The 24,128-nt window shown below is 32.4% G+C and overlaps 1 protein-coding gene across 1 annotated transcript in view; it reads right to left on the reverse strand.

Annotated features, from left to right (window-relative positions):
- The window catches only part of LOC115217671, a 337,402-nt gene that overhangs the window by 97,035 nt on the left and 216,239 nt on the right, over positions 1-24,128 (reverse strand). The window contains exons 40-48 of the mRNA XM_036507562.1: positions 20,988-21,155; positions 17,052-17,219; positions 15,250-15,399; positions 14,065-14,151; positions 5,905-5,985; positions 5,612-5,755; positions 2,591-2,755; positions 1,161-1,328; positions 67-234 (exon numbers count right to left, since the gene is read on the reverse strand). Coding sequence (XP_036363455.1) covers positions 67-234; positions 1,161-1,328; positions 2,591-2,755; positions 5,612-5,755; positions 5,905-5,985; positions 14,065-14,151; positions 15,250-15,399; positions 17,052-17,219; positions 20,988-21,155 — 1,299 coding nt within the window. The remainder of the gene's footprint in view (positions 1-66; positions 235-1,160; positions 1,329-2,590; positions 2,756-5,611; positions 5,756-5,904; positions 5,986-14,064; positions 14,152-15,249; positions 15,400-17,051; positions 17,220-20,987; positions 21,156-24,128) is intronic.

Here is a 24,128-nt window from a genome sequence, read left to right on the forward strand (position 1 = left end):
TTGATATTTTAAGTCGCGATGAGGTTTTAAGATATAAACTTCAGGAGAACGTTTTTTGAATATTACCTGGAGTGGTTGAGGGAGGACATTTCTTTTCGGAACACTCTACTTTTTCTTTCGACTTGCAACTGCAATTATTGCATTTATCTATAGCTATGAATATCTGTCCAAACATGTATACTTGTCCATTGTAGCTGCATTTTCCCGAGGTCTCGTTCTTCTGTTTTGTAGTTTCTGAAAGATAAGTTTTCTTCTGTTCTTTAGTTTCTGAAAGATAAGTTTTACATGAATTCATTATGAAGTGATGAATTCTCTTTCACAGGCTCTGTTTAGTTTATCATATATGAAAATTTATCGAGAATAGATGAATGTACAAGAAATTATTTTCACGATCAAGACTGATGATAAACAGGCAAAGTAAACTGGTTACTTTAGTTCTCTCTCCTCATGGCCACGTAGCAACCTCGCTCCAAATAAAGCATATATAAATGGCCAATTTAGCGCGATGTCTGGAGAGCGCGGTTCGTAAATAATTTTGATGGCAAACTTATTAAAATGTCAAGAGGAATCAGTGGACCAAAATCGAGATCAATACTAAATAAGAGGAAAATTGAAAGAATTATTTCTTAGATTTACAGTTCAGTCAAATTTCTCGATAATTTTAACAATGTCATTTATGTTATATTTTATTTGGAATTTTTTTCAAAACGAAATTTTTAAGCCGAAATAAGCGAATGTTAAAATACTGGATTACTTCTAAGTTAATAATATTGAGTTTATATTACTTTAAAAATATTTATTGATTCACAGAAAGTAATTTGAAACACCAAATCGCAATTTCATCCCAAATTTTACCGGATGAGGAAAAGCATTTCTCATTTGTTTAATGTCCTGAAACTGTGGAGAAGGATTTGATTTTTAAGATCCTGAATACTCAAATAAATTTTCCATCCTAACAAAGCGATTAGTCGTTTTCTATCGTGAGTGAGGAACGCAGGCAAAATTTACCCGTACTAGAATATCTTGCTTACGGAAATGTACAGAAAATCCTCAAAGCATTTAATACTGCACACGATAATGAAATTCATTCAAAGACTCACTTCAGTAACAGTGTGAGCGTCACGTTAAAGATATGGTTTGAAAACAACTTTTAGTATTACCTGGAGTGGATGAGGGAGGACATTTCTTTTCGGAACACACTGCTTTTCCATTGGACTGGCAACTGCAATTATTACATTTATCTGCAGCTATGAATAATTGCCCAGACATGTATATTTTACCATTGTAGTAACATTTTACGGCAAATTCCTTAAACTGTATCGTAGGTTCTGAAAGATAAGTTTACATGAATCCATTATGATTTAAAGACACCATACTCCGTGATTATAACATATGATAATTTATCGGTGAGAGATGATCATATAAGAAATTATATCCTAGATTAATACAAATAACAAACATACAAAGTGTATTGGCTACTTTGGTCCCCCACCAACAACACCAAGGGGCAAAAGAAACGACGAAATTCTTGGAGAATTAGACGACAAAGTGCTGACTATACATTGTAGGAAACGGGAATTCAGAGTGAAAATCAATATTTATTACGAAACAGACTCTGAAATGATGGTATTTCTTAGGTTTAAAATTCATTCTTATTTTTCAATAATTTCAATTACGTCACAGCTTATTTCGTGTTAATTCAAAAAAGAACATTTTAACTGAAAGTAGTGATTGCTAAAATCTTGGACAACTACAAATCATTGGTTTTCATTCCAATGCAAAATTTACTGGGAATAAACTGACATCGTAACTACTGATGAGATAAGCAATCTCTAAATGATGTCCTGAAACTGTAGACGATTTGGTTTTGAAGATCATGGACAGTGTAAAACATGTTTGTCATTCTACCGATGACAAAGGCAAATGCTATTATCTCTCTAGAATGTTATGTTTATATAATATTTCAGATATACATCTACAGATAATACCAAAAGCATTTGATAATAGATGCAATAATGGAATTTATTAAAAGATTCATTTTAACAACATTGGAGAACCTTCATGTTAGAGATGAGGTGACATTTACAAGGAGGCATTGACTATTATCTCAAGAGTATTATGAATTACGAAAAGCCAAGTCATTAAGAAATAACCATATATTATACATTAAATTTGAAGTTGTAAGATCACTGATGACTTCCATTTTTTTAATATTGGTTTCGAAACATTATTGCCTGGTTCTCAAAACTTCTATTCCAATCCCAATATTACTCTCTAAATTCCTATATCAGATGCGTTAGAAAGTAAAAAAAAAAATAATGAAACAGCGAAAGCGATTAGATTCTCAAGTTCTTTATGCACAGTTACAATAAATCTTATTGTACGTAAGGATCTGGAAAGTCATATGTGAAGGACAATTTTCTAAGTATTACGAGAGATGTTATCAATAACACCACGTTACTGTGTCTATCTGAAAATTTATGCAAAATATAAAAGTCCCAGCTTAATTTCATTTAATTATAAGCAATATCGATGACATATAATATATAACGTACTTTAGATCTGGTATGAAAGCAACTTTTATTATTACCTGGAGTTGTTGGAACAGGACATTTCTTTTTTGTACAATCTACTTCTCCTTTGGGCTTGCAACTGCAATTATTACATTTATCTATAGCTACGAATACTTTCCCAACTATATACATTCGACCATTGTACTCGCATTTTGAGGAAGTGTCGTTCTTTAGTGTAGCTCCTGAAAGATTAGTTTTACACGAATTCAGTATGAAGCGAAATTTGGTTAGTAAATAACAATGTAATTATGATATACGATAATTTATCGATGAAAAGATGATTATATAAGAAATAATTTCCTAGATCAATACATACGAAGTATATTACTTACTTTGGTCCCACGCCCCAAAAGACATAAATAGTTAATTTGACGAGATGCCCTGGGAGCCAATTTTCTTAAGGATGACATAAACAACAAAGTACTGACTATGCATTGAAATACATTGATAGGGGATGGGGATCAGTGTCAAGATCAAATAATTCTATTCCTCAGATAACTAGTTACTCTTATTCTTTCAATAACGTCAATAATGTCGTTTATGTTACAGCCTATTTCGAATTTATTCAAACTAGAACATTTTAAAACTAAATGTAGTGAACGCTAAAATGTTGGACATCTAGTAATCATTAAGTGTTCTTTCTACTGAAAAAGTTACTGGCAATAAATGGACATCGTAACTACAGATGAGGAATGTTTCAGGACATCAAAGGAATATCCCGAAACTTGAGAAATACTAGATTTTGGAGATCGTGGACACTGTAAAATATATTTGTCGTTCTAATAAAATGATTGTTAGTTTTCTGTCATGGGCAAGAAATAGACATATGCTGTTATACCACTAAAATGACTTGGTTATATAATACTTCAGGTACGAGGGTCGGCTGGAAAGATCATATCTTAATCAAGATATTGCATCGAATGTGGCCAAATGAGGTTTATTTTTCAACATAGCTCCTTTTTTGGTTCCCACACTTCTTTCATCGGTGTTGTAGTGCTTCGAACCTATTGCTGAAGAAGCTTGCCTCCTATTGCTCAAAAAAGTCATCAGTAACAGATATGATGTCATCATGACTGCGATACAGGTTAGCAGCCAAGTGTTCTTTCATGTTGGGGAGCAGATAATGGTAAGATGGGGGCAAATTAGGAGAATAGGGAGGGTAATCAACCAGCCCAAAGCCACAATTGGCACAGCAGCCATTGAAACCAAGCACTTGTGTACTGGGGCATTGTCCCAATGAAGACCACTTTCGTTAGTTTTCCAGGGCGTTTGGTCTTGATAGGTTTTCGTAACTGCCTCAGCAAGTTGGCATAATACTATCCATTGATAATATGGCCCTTTTAAAGACAGTCAATAAACACAATGCCTTTTGCATTCCAAAAAACTGAGGCCGTCAACTTTCCTGCAGATGAAATTACCTTGGCCTTCTTTGGAGCAGGTGAGAAAGGGTGTTTTCATTGCATGCATTGTCTCTTTGTCTCTCGTTCAAAGTGATGAAGACAAAACTCATCCTCGGTAGGACACGTTCAAGGAAACAGGCTAGATATGCCTGAAGCAATGTCAGATGTTCCCGTATTGTGATCATCCTGGTGCGCCTTTGATCAGGTGTCAGAAGACGTAGCACCCACCGAGCAGAAACCTACGTAATGCCAAGTTCATCGTGCAGAATATTCTCAACTCACTTATACGATATGCTAATAGCATTGGTTATTTGATTTATAGTCTGTCGCCCGTCATCCATCAGCATGTGGTGAATACGATCAATGCTGGCAGTTGCACGACGTCCAAACCTTGGGGCATCATCAAGACTCTCTGTTCACCCCCTTAATTCAGCATCTCACTTTTGCATTGCTGATAAAGCTGGAGCGTCATTCCTTTATGCAGCAAGCATGTCGACATTAATGTCGTTAGGCACTAAATCCTTTTTCTGCAGGTACTTGATTGCACCACGATGCCAAATTTTGTCGATTTTCAAGAGAGGTCGCTACTAGCTACTTTTGAAGTCCTCAGTCTTTGAAGTGTCAGAGATCAGTTTATCTAGAAAGAAACAATGCAGTTATTAATAAGAAGAGTTGGAATTAATGAATGCAAGATTTCACAGTTCTGGCATCACTCCTTCATAGTCAGCCCATGAACGTTTCAGCCCACCGTCACAAACATTTGAAGACAATACCAAAAAACATTTGATACTGGACACGATTATAGAATTCAAGAACATTGCGTAACCTAACCATCTTGTTAAAAATTAACTTTGTTTCGCTCACAAAACCTCTATCCCAATTCCAATATTATTCCCACAAATCGGATATCTGAAGTGTTTGTATTCAAAGAAAGAAAACAGAATGAAAGCCATGTTGTTCGTTAGTTGCTTACGCACAATCGTAATAAATAACATATTACTGAAGAATCTGAAAAGACATACTTGCAGGACAATTTTATAATCATTATCAGAGATGTTACCAATAAAACTGTGACACTGTACTAAAATTCATACAAAAATATCCAAGACTCAGCTTAATTTCATTTAACATAAAGAATGCTGATGGATTTTAAGATATAATGTTCAGTACATCCGGCTTGAAAGCATCATTTATTATTACCTGGAGTCAATGCGGCGAGCACGCCAGACAAAACACTGAGCAGCATTTAATCCGTCTTTACGCTGTGATTTCAAATTTCGGCTAGGTCGATTTCGCCTTTCACCCTTTTGGGGTCAATAAAATAGGTACCGGGTTGATGTAATCTACTAGCTCTTCCGTGAAAAATTTCAGGCATTGTGCCTTTCGTAGAAAGGATTATTACCTTGAGTTGAAGCGGTGAGCTAGCAGAATAATTATCACGCCGGAAAAATACTTAGAGGCATTTCTTCTCTCTCATTACGTTCTGAGTCTGAGCTCAAATGCTGTCGAGGTGGATTTTGTCTTTCATCCTTTCGGTGTCGATAAAATCGGTACCAGTTGAGCACTGAGGTCGATTTTATCGACTATCCCCAACCCTAAAATTTCAGGCCTTGTGACTATAGTAGAAAGTATTATTACCTACAGCTGTTGTGGCAGAACATTTCCTTTCGGTGCACTCTACTTTTCCTTTGAGCTTGCAACTGCACTGATTACATTTGTCTACAGCTACGAATATCTGTTCAAGTATGTACATTTTTCCATTGTAGTAGCATTTTGTAGGTTCTGAAAGCAGAGATGTTAACAGTAAAATCACGCTACTGTAACTATTTTAAAATTCATGCAGCGTAATTTCACTTAATAATAAGCAATGTCGATGACATTTAATATATAATGTACAACAAAGCTGGTATGAAAGTAATGTTTATTGTTACCTGGAGTTGATGAGGAAGGACATTTCTTTTTTGAACACACTACTTTTCCTTTGGCTTTGCAACTGCACTTATTACATTTATCTATGGCTATGAAGTCTTGCCCAATTACGTATATTTCTGCATTGTAGTGGCATTTTGAGGAAGTGTCGTCCTTCTCTGGTGTGGTTTCTAAAAGGTAAGTTTTACACGAATTCCATGTGAAATTAGACACCCATTCCAAACATTTTGGTCAGTAAAGAACAATATATTAAGGATATATGAAAAGTTTCGATGAAAGTTGATCGGTATGAATTCCTTTCCTAGATGATTACACACGAAGTATGTATTTATTGCTTACTTTGGTCCCCACACCCCAAAGGCCATGTAGCAGAAGAGACACGTAAATAGTTAATTTAACGAGATGCCCTGGGAGCCAATATTCTTCCTAATGATATAGATGACAAAGTGCTGTCTATGCATTGAAATACGTTAGTGGTCGAGAATTCAGTGTCAAGATAAAATGTTTCTAAGTTGAATATTAAAAAAAACAAAAAACATTCTATTTCTCAGATTTCAATAATGTCATTTATGTTACAGCTTATTTTGAAAATTCAAACAAGAACACTTAAAAACTGAATGTAGTGAGTGCTAAAACCTTGGAGTTCTACTTATTGTTGGTGTTCATCGTAACTATAGACGAGGTGAGTAGTTTCTAGTTTATTTAATATTATCAAGCTGTAGAGAAAGACTAAATTTTGGGGATTCTGGAGACTGGAAAACATATTTGTCAGTCTACCGATGAGGAACAAAGACATGCTATTATGGCTTTAGAATGTCATGATTATCTAATACTTCAGATAAGCATCTGCAGACAACACCAAAAGAAGTTGATAACAGACACGATAATGGAATCTATCAAAAGATTCATGTTAACGTTCATGTTAGAGATGAGGTAACATTTACAAGGAAGCATTGGCAAGAATCCAAAGAGTACTATGAATTACAAAAAAACATGTCATTAAGAAATAAACATACTATACAGGGTGTCCCAAAAGTAGGTTTACAGATATTCAACAATCCTTTTCGCATTCATATATTAACAGTTTAGATCTTAATTATAAAAAAAATATGAAAAAATCATTCTATGCTAATCTACTTAATTGTAAGAAAGAAACCTATGTGTAATAAAAAGTTTTAAAAGACATTCAAAGTGCTTACGTGATAACTGTAAACCTAATTTTGGGCTAACCTGTACATTAAATTCGATGTTTGAAGTTGTAAGGTCACTGATGCTTTCCATCTCGTTTATATTGGTTTCGAATGATTATTATCTGGTTTACAAATCCTCTGTGTCAATCCCATTATCAGTCTCCAAAATAGTATGTCCCATTCGTTATGTTATAAGGAAATTTAGGTAATAATAGGCATAAGAATTTAAAGTGATATGTCTCATTATAATCAAGCAACTTTTATTTTTACCTGGATGTGTTGAGAGAGAACATTTCAATTTTGTGCATTCTACTTTTCCTTTGGCTTTGCAACTGCACTTATTACATTTATCTATGGTTATGAATACTTCCCCAAATATGTGTACTTCTCCTTTGTAGTAGCATTTAAATAAAGTCTCGATCTTCTTTAGTGTAGTTTCTAAAAGATAAGTTTTAAACGAATTCGATAGGAAAATAAAGACATCCACTCCAACAAGTTTGATTAGTAAGTTACAATGTATTAATGATATATGAAAATTTATCGATGAAAGATGATCGTATATGAAATCATTTCCTAGATTAATACACACGAAGTATGTACTTATTGCTTACTTTGGTCCTACATTCCAAATACCATGTAGCAGAAGAGACACGTAAATAGTTAATTTAACGAGATGCTCTTGAAGCTAGTCTTCTTCCTGATGACATAGACGACATAGTGAGGGTTACGCATTGAAATACATTATTAGGGAAATCAATATCGAGAACAAATATTTCTAAGATAAACATATACAAAAAAAAAAAAGATCTCTTCTCTCGAATTTACAAGTCAGTCTTATTTTTCAATAATTTCAAAAATGTCACTTATGTTATAGCTTATTTCGAATTTATTCAAACATGAACATTTCAAAAGTGAATGCAGTAAGTGCTAAAATCTTGGACTCCTACTTATCGTTGGTGTCCATCGTAACTATGGACGAGGTAAGTAGTTTCTGGTTTATTTAATATTATCAAACTGAAGAGAAACACTAGATTTTGGAGATCCTGGACGCTATAAAACCTATTTATCATTCTACTGATGAGCAACAAAGAAAGACATGCTATTATGGCTTTATAGTGTCATGATTATCTAATACTTCAGATAAATATCTGCAGACAATACCAAAAGAATTTAATAAAATATACGATTATAGGATTTATTAAAAGATACATTTTAACGTTCATTTTTGAGATGAGGTGATATTTACAAAGAGGTATTGACTAGTGTCTCAAGTGTTCTATAAATTACGAAAAGCCAAGTCATTAAGAAATAAAAATATATTATACATTAAATTCGATGCTTGAAATTGTAAGATCACTGATGCTTTCCATCTTCTTAATATTGGTTTCGAATGATTATTATCTGGCTTACAAATCCTCAGTGTCAATCCCATTATCATTCTCCCAAATCGTATATCCCATTCGTTGTATTGTAAGCAAATTAAGGCAATGATAAACATAAGATTTTAAAGTGATATGTCTCATTATAATCAAACAACTTTTATTGTTACCTGGGGTTGTTGAGGGAGAACATTCCAATTTTGTGCATTCTACCTTTCCTTTGGCTTTGCAACTGCACTTATTACATTTATCTACGGCTACGAATACTTCCCCAAATATGTGTACTTCTCCATTGTAGTAGCATTTATATATAATCTCGATCTTCTTTAGTGTAGTTTCTAAAAGATAAGTTTTACACGAATTCGATAGGAAAATAAAGACATCCACTGCAAAAAGTTTGACTAGTAAGTTACAATGTATTAATGATATATGAAAATTTGTCGATGAAAGATGATAGTATATGAAATCATTTCCTAGATTAATACACACGAAGTATGTACTTATTGCTTACTTTGGTCCTACATTCCAAATACCATGTAGCAGAAGAGACACGTAAATAGTTAATTTAACGAGATGCTCTTGAAGCTAGTCTTCTTCCCGATGACATAGACGACACAGTGAGGGTTACGCATTGAAATACATTATTATGGAATTCAATATCGAGAACAAATATTTCTAAGATAAACATATACAAAAAAAAAAAAGATCTCTTCTCTCGAATTTACAAGTCAGTCTTATTTTTCAATAATTTCAAGAATGTCACTTATGTTACAGCTTATTTCGAATTTATTCAAACATGAACATTTCAAAATGAATGCAGTAAGTGCTAAAATCTTGGACTCCTACTTATCGTTGTTGTTCATCGTAACTATGGACGAGGTAAGTAGTTTCTAGTTTATTTAATATTATCAAACTGTAGGAAAAGAGAATATTTTGGAGATCCTGGACGCTATAAAGCCATTCTACTGATGAGCAACAAAGAAAGGCATACTATTATAGCTTTATAGTGTCATGATTATCTAATAATTAAGATAAACATCTGCAGACAATCCGAAAGAATTTGATAAAATATACGATAATGGGATCTATTAAAAGATACATTTTAACGTTCATGTTTGAGATGAGGTGATATTTACAAAGAGGTATTGACTAGTATCTGAAGTGTTCTATGAATTACGAAAACCAAGTCATTAAGAAATAAAAATATATTATACATTAAATTCGATGTTTTTAGTTGTAAGATCACTGATGCTTTCCATCTTCTTAATATTGGTTTCGAATGATTATTATCTAGCTTACAAATCCTCAGTGTCAATCCCATTATCATTCTCCAAAATTGTATATCCCATTCGTTGTATTGTAAGGAAATTAAGGCAATGATAAGCATAAGATTTTAAAGTGTTATGTCTCATTATAATCAAACAACTTTTATTGTTACCTGGAGTTGTTGAAGGAGAACATTTCTGTTTTGTGCATTCTATCTTTCCTTTGACTTTGCAACTGCACTTATTACATTTATCTACGGCTATGAATGCTTCGCCAAGTATGTGTATTTTTCCATTGTAGTAGCATTTAAATAAAGTCTCGATCTTCCTTACTGTAATTTCTAAAAGATAAGTTGTATACGAATTCGATAGGAAAATAAAGACATCCACTCCAGCAAGTTTGATTAGTAAGTTACAATGTATTAATGATATATGAAAATTTATCGATGAAAGATGATCGTATATGAAATCATTTCCTAGATTAATACACACGAAGTATGTACTTATTGCTTACTTTGGTCCTACATTCCAAATACCATGTAGCAGAAGAGACACGTAAATAGTTAATTTAACGAGATGCTCTTGAAGCTAGTCTTCTTCCTGATGACATAGACGACATAGTGAGGGTTACGCATTGAAATACATTATTAGGGAAATCAATATCGAGAACAAATATTTCTAAGATAAACATATACAAAAAAAAAAGATCTCTTCTCTCGAATTTCCAAGTCAGTCTCATTTTTCAATAATTTCAAAAATGTCACTTAACTTACAGCTTATTTCGAATTTATTCAAACATAAATATTTCAAAACTGAATGTAGTGAGTGCTAAAATCTTGGACTCCTACTTATCGTTGGTGTCCATCGTAACTATGGACGAGGTAAGTAGTTTCTGGTTTATTTAATATTATCAAACTGTAGAGAAACACTAGATTTTGGAGGTCCTGGACGCTATAAAACCTATTTACCATTCTACTGATGAGCAACAAAGAAAGACATACTATTATGGCTTTATAGTGTCATGATTATCTAATACTTCAGATAAATATCTGCAGACAATACCAAAAGAATTTAATAAACTATAAGATAATGGGATCTATTAAAAGATACATTTTAACGTTCATGTTTGAGATGAGGTGATATTTACAAAGAGGTATTGACTAGTGTCTCAAGTGTACTATGAATTACGAAAAGCCAAGTCATTAAGAAATAAAAATATATTGTACATTAAATTCGATGCTTGAAATTGTAAGGTCACTGATGCTTTCCATCTTCTCAATATTGGTTTCGAATGATTATTATTTGGCTTACAAATCCTCAGTGTCAATCCCATTATCATTCTCCCAAATCGTATATCCCATTCGTTGTATTGTAAGCAAATTAAGGCAATGATAGGCATAAGATTTTAAAATGATATGTCTCATTATAATCAAACAACTTTTATTGTTACCTGGAGCTGTTGAACGAGAACATTTCTTTTCTGTGCAGTCTACTTCTCCATTGTCTTTGCAACTGCACTTATTACATTTATCTACGGCTATGAATACTTCGCCAATTATATGAATTTCTCCATTGTAGTAGCATTTAATTAAAGTCTCGATCTTCTTTAGTGTAGTTTCTAAAAGATAAGTTTTAAACGAATTCGATAGGAAAATAAAGACATCCACTGCAAAACATTTGACTAGTAAGTTACAATGTATTAATGATATATGAATATTTATCGATGAAAGATGATCGTATATGAAATCATTTCCTAGATTAATACACACGAAGTATGTACTTATTGCTTACTTTGGTCCTACATTCCAAATACCATGTAGCAGAAGAGACACGTAAATAGTTAATTTAACGAGATGCTCTTGAAGCTAGTCTTCTTCCTGATGACATAGACGACACAGTGAGGATTATGCATTGAAATACATTATTAGGGGAATCAATATCGAGTATAAATATTTCTAAGATAAATATATATATATAAGACTTCTTCACTCTGATTTACATGTCAGTCTTATGTTTTAATAATTTCAAAAATGTCACTTAACTTGCAGGTTATTTCGAATTTATTCAAGCATGAACATTTCAAAAGTGAATGCAGTAAGTGCTAAAATCTTGGACTCCTACTTATTGTTGGTGTTCATCGTAACTGTGGACGAGGTAAGTAGTTTCTAGTTTATTTAATATTATCAAACTGTAGAGAAACACTAGATTTTGGAGATCCTGGATGCTATAAAACCTATGTGCCATTCTACTGATGAGCAACAAAGAAAAACATACTATTATGGCTTTATAGTGTCATGATTATCTAATACTTCAGATAAACATCTACAGACAATATCTATTCCTTTACTACCCACAAGGTGCTTGGCACAAAGAGGACAAACAAGGACAGACAAACGGATAAAGTCGATTATATCGATCCCAGTGCATAAATGGTACTTATTTAATCGACACCGAAACGATGAAAGACAAAGTCGACCTCGGCGTTATGTGAACTCAGAACGTAGCGGCAGACGAAGTCCTGCTAAGCATTTCGCCCAGCGTGCTAACGTTTCTGCCAGCTCGCCGCCCTATCTACAGACAATACCAAAAGAATTTGATAAAATATGCGATAATGGGATCCATTAAAAGATACATCTTAACGTTCATGTTTGAGATGAGGTGATATTTACAAAGAGGTATTGACTAGTATCTGAAGTGTACGATGAATTACGAAAAGCCAAGTCATTAAGGAATAAAAATATATTATACATTAAATTCAATGTTTTTAGTTGTAAGGTCACTGATGCTTTCCATCTTCTTAATATTGGTTTCGAATGATTATTATCTGGCTTACAAATCCTCAGTGTCAATCCCATTATCATTCTCCCAAATCGTATATCCCATTCGTTGTATTGTAAGCAAATTAAGGCAATGATAGGCATAAGATTTTAAAATGATATGTCTCATTATAATCAAACAACTTTTATTGTTACCTGGAGTTGTTGAGGGAGAACATTCCAATTTTGAGCAGTCTATTTCTCCTTGGTCTTTGCAACTGCACTTATTACATTTATCTACGGCTACGAATACTTCGCCAAGTATGTGTATTTCTCCATTGTAGTAGCATTTAATTAAAGCCTCGATCTTCTTTACTGTAATTTCTAAAAGATAAGTTGTATACGAATTCGATGGGAAAATAAAGACATTTATTATAAAGACTCCAACAAGTTGATTAGTAAGTTACAATGTATTAATGATATATGAAAATTTATCGATGAAAGATGATCGTATATGAAATCATTTCCTAGATTAATACACACGAAGTATGTACTTATTGCTTACTTTGGTCCTACATTCCAAATACCATGTAGCAGAAGAGACACGTAAATAGTTAATTTAACGAGATGCTCTCGAAGCTAGTCTTCTTCCTGATGACATAGACTACATAGTGAGGGTTACGCATTGAAATACATTATTAGGGAAATCAATATCGAGAACAAATATTTCTAAGATAAACATATACAAAAAAAATGATCTCTTCTCTCGAATTTCCAAGTCAGTCTTATTTTTCAATAATTTCAAAAATGTCACTTATGTTACAGTTTATTTCGAATTTATTCAAACTTAAATATTTCAAAACTGAATGTAGTGAGTGCTAAAATCTTGGACTCCTACTTATCGTTGGTGTTCATCGTAACTGTGGACGAAGTAAGTAGTTTCTAGTTTATTTAATATTATCAAACAGTAGGAAAAGAGAAGATTTTGGAGATCCTGGACGCCATAAAGCCATTCTACTGATGAGCAACAAAGAAATACATACTATTATGGCTTTATAGTGTCATGATTATCTAATACTTCAAATAAACATCTGCAGACAATACCAAAAGAATTTGATAAAATATACGATAATGGGATCTGTTAAAAGATATATTTTAACGTTCATGTTTGAGATGAGGTGATATTTACAAAGAGACATTGACTAGTATCTGAAGTGTTCTATGAATTACGAAAACCAAGTCATTAAGAAATAAAAATATATTATACATTAAATTCAATGTTTTTAGTTGTAAGGTCACTGATGATTTCCATCTTCTTAATATTGGTTTCGAATGATTATTATCTGGCTTACAAATCCTCAGTGACAATCCCATTATCATTCTCCAAAATTGTATATCCCATTCGTTATGTTGTAAGGAAATTTAGGTAATAATAGGCATAAGATTTTAAATTGATATGCCTCATTATAATCAAACAAATTTTATTTTTACCTGGATGTGTTGAGAGAGAACATTCCAATTTTGTACATTCTACTTTTCCTTTGGCTTTGCAGCTGCACTTATTACATTTATCTACGGCTATGAATACTTCCCCAAATGTGTGCACTTGTCCATTGTAGAAGCATTTAAATAAAGTCTCGATCTTCTTTAGTGTAGTTTCTAAAAGATAAGTTTTAAACGAATTCGATAGGAAAATAAAGACATCCACTCCAACAAGTTGATTAGTAAGTTATAATGTATTAATGATATATTAAATTTTATCGATGAAAGATGATCGTATATGAAATCATTTCCTAGATTAATACACACGAAGTATGTACTTATTGCTTACTTTGGTCCTACATTCCAAATACCATGTAGCAGAAGAGACACGTAAATAGTTAATTTAACGAGATGCTCTCGAAGCTAGTCTTCTTCCTGATGACATAGACGACATAGTGAGGGTTACGCATTGAAATACATTATTAGGGAATTCAATATCGAGAACAAATATTTCTAAGATAAACATATACAAAAAAAATGATCTCTTCTCTCGAATTTCCAAGTCAGTCTTATTTTTCAATAATTTCAAAAATGTCACTTATGTTACAGCTTATTTCGAATTTATTCAAACTTAAATATTTCAAAACTGAATGTAGTGAGTGCTAAAATCTTGGACTCCTACTTATCGTTGGTGTTCATCGTAACTGTGGACGAAGTAAGTAGTTTCTAGTTTATTTAATATTATCAAACTGTAGGAAAAGAGAAGATTTTGGAGATCCTGGACGCTATAAAGCCATTCTACTGATGAGCAACAAAGAAATACATACTATTATGGCTTTATAGTGTCATGATTATCTAATACTTCAGATAAACATCTGCAGACAATACCAAAAGAATTTGATAAAATATACGATAATGGGATCTGTTAAAAGATATATTTTAACGTTCATGTTTGAGATGAGTTGATATTTACAAAGAGGCATTGACTAGTAACTGAAGTGTACTATGAATTACGAAAACCAAGTCATTAAGAAATAAAAATATATTATACATTAAATTAGATGCTTGAAGTTGTAAGATCACTGATGCCTTCCATCTTCTTTATATTGGTTTCGAATGATTATTATCTGGCTTACAAATCCTCAGTGTCAATCCCATTATCATTCTCCAAACTTGTATATCCCATTCGTTGTATTGTAAGCAAATTAAGGCAATGATGAGCATAAGATTTTAAAGTGATATGTCTCATTATAATCAAATAACTTTTATTGTTACCTGTAGTTGTTGAGAGAGAACATTTCAGTTTTGTGCATTCCACTTTTCCTTTGGCTTTGCAACTGCACTTATTACATTTATCTACGGCTATGAATATGTCTCCCAACATGTATACTTGTTTTTCGTACCGGCATTCTACAGTTGTAGTTGCTGAAAGAAAAGTTTACACGACTCCAAAATGAATTTGCAAACGACTCTGTTAGAGATTTTCAGTAGCTATACACAATATGAGTATGAAATATGATGATTAATCGTGGAAGCTGAACATAGGAAAATATTTCCGAAATTGAGACAAATTACAAACACACAAATTGAATTGGTTATCTCAATTCGTCCATTCTCGAATGCCATGTAGAAGAGAAGATATAACATATAAATGCTTAATTCGACTTCGTCTCCGAAGAGCACGACTCGTATGTGAGGACACTTTCGGCAAAGTTCATATTATGCATTGAAATCTATTAACAAGTTCTTGTGAATTCCAAACATGGAGTTAATGTTATTTGGTCAATGTTCAAAACAACATTCTTAAATTTTACGATTCATTCTTATACTTTGATACTTTCAATAATGCTAGAACGTTATAGTGAATTTGAAAATTATTCCAAAAAGTATATTTTAAAGCTGAAATAGGTGATTGCAAAACATTTTGAAGTCATAGGTGTTAAGTTTATATTATTTGCAGGATTTTTGTTATTTCAAAAGGATGGTGAATTTACGTGCCAATTCACCATTCTATCGCAAATTTTATTTGCAATAAATGGACATCGTAACTATGGACGAGGTAAGTAATCTCTAGTTTATTTAATATTCTCAAACTGTAAAGAACGACTAGATTTGGGAGAATTTGGACACTTTAAAATGTATTTGCCATTCTACCGATGTGAATTGTAGTTTTCTGTCGTGTGCAATGAAGAAAGACTTATGCTATTATGGCTTTAGAATATCATGATTATCTAATACTATAGATAAGCATTTACAGACAATACTAAAAGCATTTGATAATAGGATGAGGAAAAGTATCTTTAATTTATTTACTATCCTAAAATTGTTAAGAGAGGATGTTAGAGATCTTGGGCACTCTAAAATATATTTGTTCTTCTAACAATATGATTGGTTGTTTTTTTTGTCATAGGCGAGAAAAAAGCAAATGCTATCATTTCTGTAGAATATCATGGTTATACAATATTCCAGAAAAACGTCTACAAGGCAATGTCAAAAGCGTTTAATAGTGCACACAGTAATAGAATATATCGACAGGTTCACTTCAACAATATTGCGTGACCATTATGTTAAAAATTTACATTCAGAAGAGGGGTTAAGAAATGTATCTCAAGGGTACAATGAATTACGGAAACCCAAATCATTAAAAACTAAATCAAAACATATGTTGAATTATATGTTTGAAATTATAGTTTCAATTCTAACTCCAATTTTCTTAATTTAGATTTCAAACTATTGTCTCGTTAAGCAACACTTATATTCCAATCCCAACAATACTCTTGAAAATCTTGTATTAGATTTGTTATAATGCTAAGAAAGTAAAACGAGATAGCTATAATATTCTTAAGTTCTTTAAATACTGTTGTAATAAAAATTCATATTACAGAAGACAGGGCAGTTTTATAACCTATATCGGGTGTTCCACTAGTGATATCACACTTTACTATCTATTTCAGAATTGAGGTACAATATGAAAAATAGGCTAATTTCATTTAAACGTGAACAGTAAAAGTTTTGGTGATGAAGTTTAACCTTTACTGTTCAGTACTTCCTGCTTCAAAAACATCTTTCAAGATTACCTGGAGTTGTTGGGGGAGGACATTTCTTTAGTGTACACTCTACTTTTCCTTTAGTCTTGCAACCGCACTGATTACATTGATCTTTAGCCATGAATACCTGCCCAAGTATGTATATTTCCCCATCGTAGTAGCATTTTTCGGAACTTTCTTTCTTCTGTGTTGTAGTTTCTGAAAGATAAGCTTTACAATAATAGTTCAGCATGAAATCCGAGATGTCTCCTCCATGGATTTTATTCAGTAAGCTCACAATAAATATGATATATGGAAATTTATCGATGAAAGATGATCATATAAAGGATATTTCTGAGATCGCGCCAAATGACAAACACACAAAGACAATTGGTTATTTTAGCCCCCAATCTTCTAGGCCAGGGGTGAGGAACCAGCGACCTTCTAGGCCATTAAGTGTGGCCTTTTGAATGAACTCAAATTCTTCATAACAAGTCTTTCATGTTTATTAATATGTGTTTATTCGTATTTTATAATTTTTATTTTAACCTTAAAATGAACGTATTTAAACGTATTTAACATACCAAAGAGTAAAAGAAAATTCAGCGAAATAATCCCCTCCAACTAATCGTCACAATTACAAACTTAATATATTATAAGGGCAATTTCGACACCTGCTACACTCATGATTTAATTCTAATGCAACTCTAGAATGTACGTTAATTCTAGAATGGCCTGATTGGCGCCGTTACTGCCCGGGGCTGGCTAGTCCGTGGCCATCCAGCACTTGCACGTGGCTTTCCATTTGAAGTGGAATTTGAGAATAGTTTCACAGCTTGACCGTATCCACGTATGTTTTTTTCTTATTTTCTTTCTGCTTAACAGTTCATCCTATCAAAGAAGAGCAAGAGAACTCCGGGGGAAGAAAACAGGTTTAATGAGGATTGGGAACTGCAATATTATTAAAGATAAGTCTGCCAAAGATAAATTGATTTGCTTGCTTTGTGATACTGCGATATCAACATTGAAGAAATTCAATGCTCATCAGCGTTATGCCACTCATGAGAACCACTAATATTTCAAATTAAAAGGACTGCGAAAGGTCGCATTGCAGAAGTTATTTCAAGCAGTGGCAAAGCTCGGAAATAATGCCACTGAAGCAACTTATAAAGTAGCTTATATACTCAGGTAAAGAAAAGCCATTCAGCGATGTGGCAATCGTAAAAGAATGCATTGTCGAAGTTGTAGGATGCTTAGGCCCCGATAAGGTTTCAAAGTACAAACAACTACCTCTTTCAAGGAGAACCATAGCTGATCAGTAGCATGAATTAGCTTTCAACGTAACAGAACAGCCTTATAAAGGAAAACCTATATTATTCAAGCACTTTGGATGAATCAACTGCAGGTTCTATACTTCATTTGGGCCATAACAGAAGTTTTTATTTGTTACGAGGAGTTACTGGCTTTCGGCACTCTTACGTGTAGAACATGAGGGATAGATATCTTCACAAACTTTCAAGATAGATCTCGTGAAATTGGACTGAATTTGATTACTTTACTGAGTGTATGAACAGACGGTGCAGCTTCAATGACAGGAAAACATAAAGTGTTTATTGCATGGATAAAAATGTATTATCCGACCCAGATGTTACCATTTCTTTTCATTGTATCTTACATCTGCAAAATCTCTGCCAAATCTATTTTAAGTGACACTTTGCAACAAGTTATAAATATTGTTAACTATATTCGTGAAAATGCAACACGGCATCGCCAGTTTCGTAACATGCTAAAGTTGTTTGATTCAGTGTGGATGTACCGTACCATTCTAAAGTGCGTTGGCTATCGCAGGGACAGATGTTAGCAAAAATTGTGAGAACAGGTAATCAAATTTTATGAAGAACGGAATCAGCAATCAATTATTGAAAGAAGATTTCTACAGAAATGTTACATTACTGTGTGATATCATGTCAAAGCAAAATCACTCGAATATTTCTTTGCAAGATAAAACTCAGTCTATATATATATATGTGGCAAAAAATTTAGTTCGAAAATGTTATCTTTTTTCAAAAATTCTTCAAAAGGAAATTTTCGATGAACATTTTTCCTAGTTAGGAAAGGTCATTGATGAACAGGAGGACTCCTGCAAGTCATTTGAAGAACATGCAGCTGTTATAGACTTTTGATTGAAGACTACAACGTAAGGTTCACTGACTTTGAGAATCATGATATCACACTCAAATTAGTATTTCAACCTCATCTAGGTTCTTAAAGAACTACAGATGGAATTGATTGAGGTAGGAAAATATCATATTTTAGTGTCCTTATTTGACATTAAGAAAGATCCGATTGAAATATGGAAAATGCAATAGAATATCCATACCTTCGCCAACATGCACGATAATTTCGTTCCTGCTTTTCAATCACTTATTGCTGAGAATCTACATTCTACTACCTAACCAAAATAAAGACGCCCTTCAGGTCATAAATGACGGATACCCATCAGCTGAAACAGCAGACCTCCATGCTACAACCAAACATTCAAATATTTTCTTACAAAAAGCTGTCACAGCGGACTCATTAAAATGTTAGTTAACTTTAGAATTAACAAATGGTTTTCCTTTTTTGAAGTTAACTAACACACAGGAATGATATTTTTTGAAGAATATCTAATTGAAGTTTTTTGAATGCGGCTTTATTAGATTACAACTAACTTAACGTGGCCTTCCAGCGTGAAAAGTTTCCTTATCTCTGCCCTAGGCTTCGTAGTAAAAAGACAACAAATAAATGGCCAATTAGACGCGACGTCTGGAGAGCACATCTCGTAGGTGAAGACTCTGACTATATTTAAATGCATGCAGGGGAAGTGGTGAATTCCAAATATAGATCTAGTGTCATTTGATAAATATTCAAAGAATTGTTTCTTAGATTTACAATATATTCTTACTTTTCGATAATTACAGCAATGTCATTTATGTTACAGCTATTTTGTATTTATTTACTTTTCTAAAACAAAAACCTTAAGTTGAAAGAAGTGTGTTAAAATATTGAAAAACTACTAAGTTATTGGTATTGAGTTCATATTTGCAAAATATTGTTTCAAAGGAAAGTAATTTTATGTGGCAACTCGCAATTCCATCCAATTTTGTTTTTCAGGGTATAAATGGACATAGTGACTACAGATGAGGAAAGGTATCTCTCATTTATTCAATGTCCTGAAACTGTTGAGAAGGATTTTATTTTTAAGATGCTGGACACTCAGAAATATATTTGCCATTCTACCGATGCAATTTATAGTTTTCTATCGAGAGCAACTAAGAAAACAAATGTTACCTACCATATCTCCAGAATAAGTTTGTTGTATTATACTTCACATAAATACTACAGACAATACCAAAAGCATTTAACTCTGCACACAATACTGGAATCCTTAAACAGTTTCATTTTATCAACATTGTGAAACCATCATGTTAAAGATTGACATGACATTTAGAAGGAGGCTTTGAGTAAGCTCGTATCCCAAGAGTACAATAAATTATGAAAACACAAATCATTGAAAAATTAACCATATATTAAATTCGATGTTGTTAGATAATCTATGATTTCCGTTTTCTTTATATTGGTTTCGAAACATTACTGTCTGACTCAGAAAACCACCATTCCAATCCCAATATTTTTCTCCAAAACCGTGTATCAGGTTTATAATAATGTAAAGAATGTAAGACAATGACAAACATAAGATTTAAAGGTTAGGCTGTACCCTTATAATAAAACTTATATCACTGAAGAACCTGAAAAGACGGCAGTTTTATAATCTATATTACTGTCCACTATCGGCATCATAGTCTTGTGTCAATTTTAAAATTCAAAGTGTGATATAAAATAAAACAGGTCAATTTAATTTCGACTTAAACAATAGACATTTTGACATATAAAATGGTGATACAATATTTAATACATCTGTCTAAAAAAAACATCTTTTAGAATTACCTGGGATTGTTGCGGAGGTACATTTCTTTTCAGTGCACTTTACTTTTCCTTTGGACTTGCAACTGCACTTATTACATTTATCTCTAGTCATGAATACCTGCCCAAATATGTATAGATGTCCTTGGTAACGGCATATTACGGTCATTTCTTTCTTTTTTGCTGTAGTTTCTGAAAGAAAAGTTTTACACGAATCCAATATGAAGCTGAAGACGCTTCTTTTGACATAAAGGAAAAAAGACGGCGTAAGAATATCATATATCAATTTTTCCGCGATAGACACGAACAGATACGTAAAATAAAATGTTTAGCTTTTTTCTGTGTCACTAAAGGCATCTAACAGAAGAGGCAAACCATACCAATTATTGATGTGACTCATTGTCTAATGAGCGCTGGTAATAAATAAAGACACTGGGTACAATCTTATTTTGCATTAAAATACGTTCATAGGAAGTGGTATACTGCAGCTGATATTGTAAGAAGCATCTTCTATAAAATCATTCTGCTTCTTCCTGCTGACTGCCTGTTTTGTCCGTGTTACGCCAATGGATATATATATATATATATATATATATATATATATATATATACATACTAAGATGAAAAATGCGGGCACAGAATCCTAGAATATTCTTAAGTATTGAACCTGGAAAAGTACAAAAGAAAAAATTTAAAATGTTGCTGCTGAAGTTAGAATTTAAAAACTAGAATAGTAATGCCTGCCCTTTTATATTTTTATTTTTACTCAAAAGTTTAAATGAAAATACCCAAGAAGGTATTTATTTTCAATTTTAGTGAAAAGACTTATTGCTTGCAAGTTTACACATTAAAAACTCGATATTACAGATGTATATATTTTAAAAAATCACATAGTAACAATTTAAGCAAAATTGACAGCTATAACGCCTAAGTTTTTTAAAAAGCTAGAGAGTCATTCCTACATTTTGCACTCAATTTATTCATTAGCTTTCATTTTGAAAAAATATTCTGCTAACTGTAAATAGAAATGTCTTTGTTATCTGATAATGCAAACATTAAAGAAATTAATTCTTTTGTTTCATTAAAATTCTTTTTTACTATTTTTTACTCTTTTGAATTAAATATATTAAATATATATTTAATTTTATAACACAATATCTGTGATTTTAAATTTTCAGATTATGAGTTTTGTTAATAAAATAAAATTAAAAAACAATAATACTAAGAATAAGACAGAATTGTTTTACCATAATACAATGGAACTTTTAAATCAATAATATTAACTTAAATTGAAAAAATTGCAATAAAAAGCATAAAGAAAAAAATTAAAAAACAAAACAGTGCACACATATTTGGTGAACAATTTCAGAAATTTATTTAGCAAATTCTAACTTCTGCAGTAATATATTAATTTTTTCTTCTTGTCCAAGCTTAATTGCTGCTTGTTCTGTACTTTTCCAGGTTCAATACTTAAAAATATTCTAGGATTCTGCGCCCGCATTTTTCATTCTAGTCCACTTTTTCCCAGGCAATGCTTCTATTATTATAATTAATTACATTTACCTTTATAATTGAAAAAATGATACTATTGTAAATATTTTTTAAATAAAGATTTTGTTCAAACTTAGAAATATTGTTTGCACCTAAAAATAACAAAGGATTAATAAACAGCAGCATAACTGTTACAAATAGATATAATTTTAAACAATTTTTATTATAAAATAACGTTATATTCTAATTGAATAAATAACTAATAATTCATTTTTAATGAGTGAATTTTTTAAAGATGTTTTTAATATGTACATATTTTAATACATAAACAAAATAATAAATTATTAATATGAAATTGCAAAAAATCATAACTATTTTAATGCTGACTATTTTTAGACGGGGTTTTCTCCAAAATATTCGTCTCGATGAACTCTTTTATTGGAGTTGAAATGATATTTTACTCTTAATAAGAGAAAAAATATCTTGATTTCTTAAAATTATCACTTTGTTTTCGTCACTTAAAATCACACAACCTTTTTTGTAGCTAATATTTTTTGCAAGCTCTTCACCATGAGATTCTTCTCCTAGGTCTTTCATCTGCAGTAAATCTCGAAAGAGGAATAGCTGTTAAGACAGCTCAGATCGGCTAAATACCCTTAGAAAACAGAAAAAAACTGGCTAAACAAGCCACTACAGAGCATCAAGCACCGTACAGTGCTCTGTACCATTAAGCTAAGCAACCTATGATATCAAATATTGTATATTTTTATAATACCAAATATCTTAACGACAAAAATATTTCAATTTATTAAAATAATCACCTTTTTACGTCACTTCATGTCACACCACATTTTTTGTAGCGAATATATTTTGACGAAGTTTTCATCATTGGATTTATCTCATAGAGCTCTTTTATTTGAACACAACTACTGTAAAGTTTTCTTTTACAATAGCTGAGATACTTTGATTCAAAATCAATTTTGGGGGTTACCATGTTTTTCTTTACTTAAAGTTATACTTTTTCGTAGCTAATACTTTTTAACTAGATTTTTACCAAAACATTCTTCTCAATGAGCACATTCTTTTAAACCCAATTAATCGATATTAAAAAAAAAATAAATAATTGAGATATTTTGGTTCAAAGTCAATTTTTCGCCTAACTCTCCCATTTTTAACCTTACATATTTTGACCTTACTTTTTTTTAATGAACCAAATTTCAATTAGTTTATCTCAAAATGTAACTTAGGATTGGATCATCATTCATTGAGAACTGAATTTGTGATGACGTTTGCGAGTAATTAAAAGGTGATCTTAAGAATATATTCACCCACTGTCGTGGGTGTATATATATATATATATAATATAAGGGATATTAGCCAATTGAATATGGCTAGGGACAGGGCAGGGTGGTGGGGGTGTCACTGTTGCATTTAGCCCCAGGCGAACATCAACGTCACCAGATAGGCCGACACCATCACGGCGTCCTCTATCTTGCAAAGGGAGATCATTCACCAAGAAGCGGATGTATCCGCTTCTTGGTGAATGATCTCCCTTTGCAAGATAGAGGACGCCGTGATGGTGTCGGCCTATCTGGTGACGTTGATGTTCGCCTGGGGCTAAATGCAACAGTGACACCCCCACCACCCTGCCCTGTCCCTAGCCATATTCAATTG

This window comes from Octopus sinensis, linkage group LG11, assembly GCF_006345805.1.
Source record: "Octopus sinensis linkage group LG11, ASM634580v1, whole genome shotgun sequence".
NCBI lineage: Eukaryota > Metazoa > Mollusca > Cephalopoda > Octopoda > Octopodidae > Octopus > Octopus sinensis.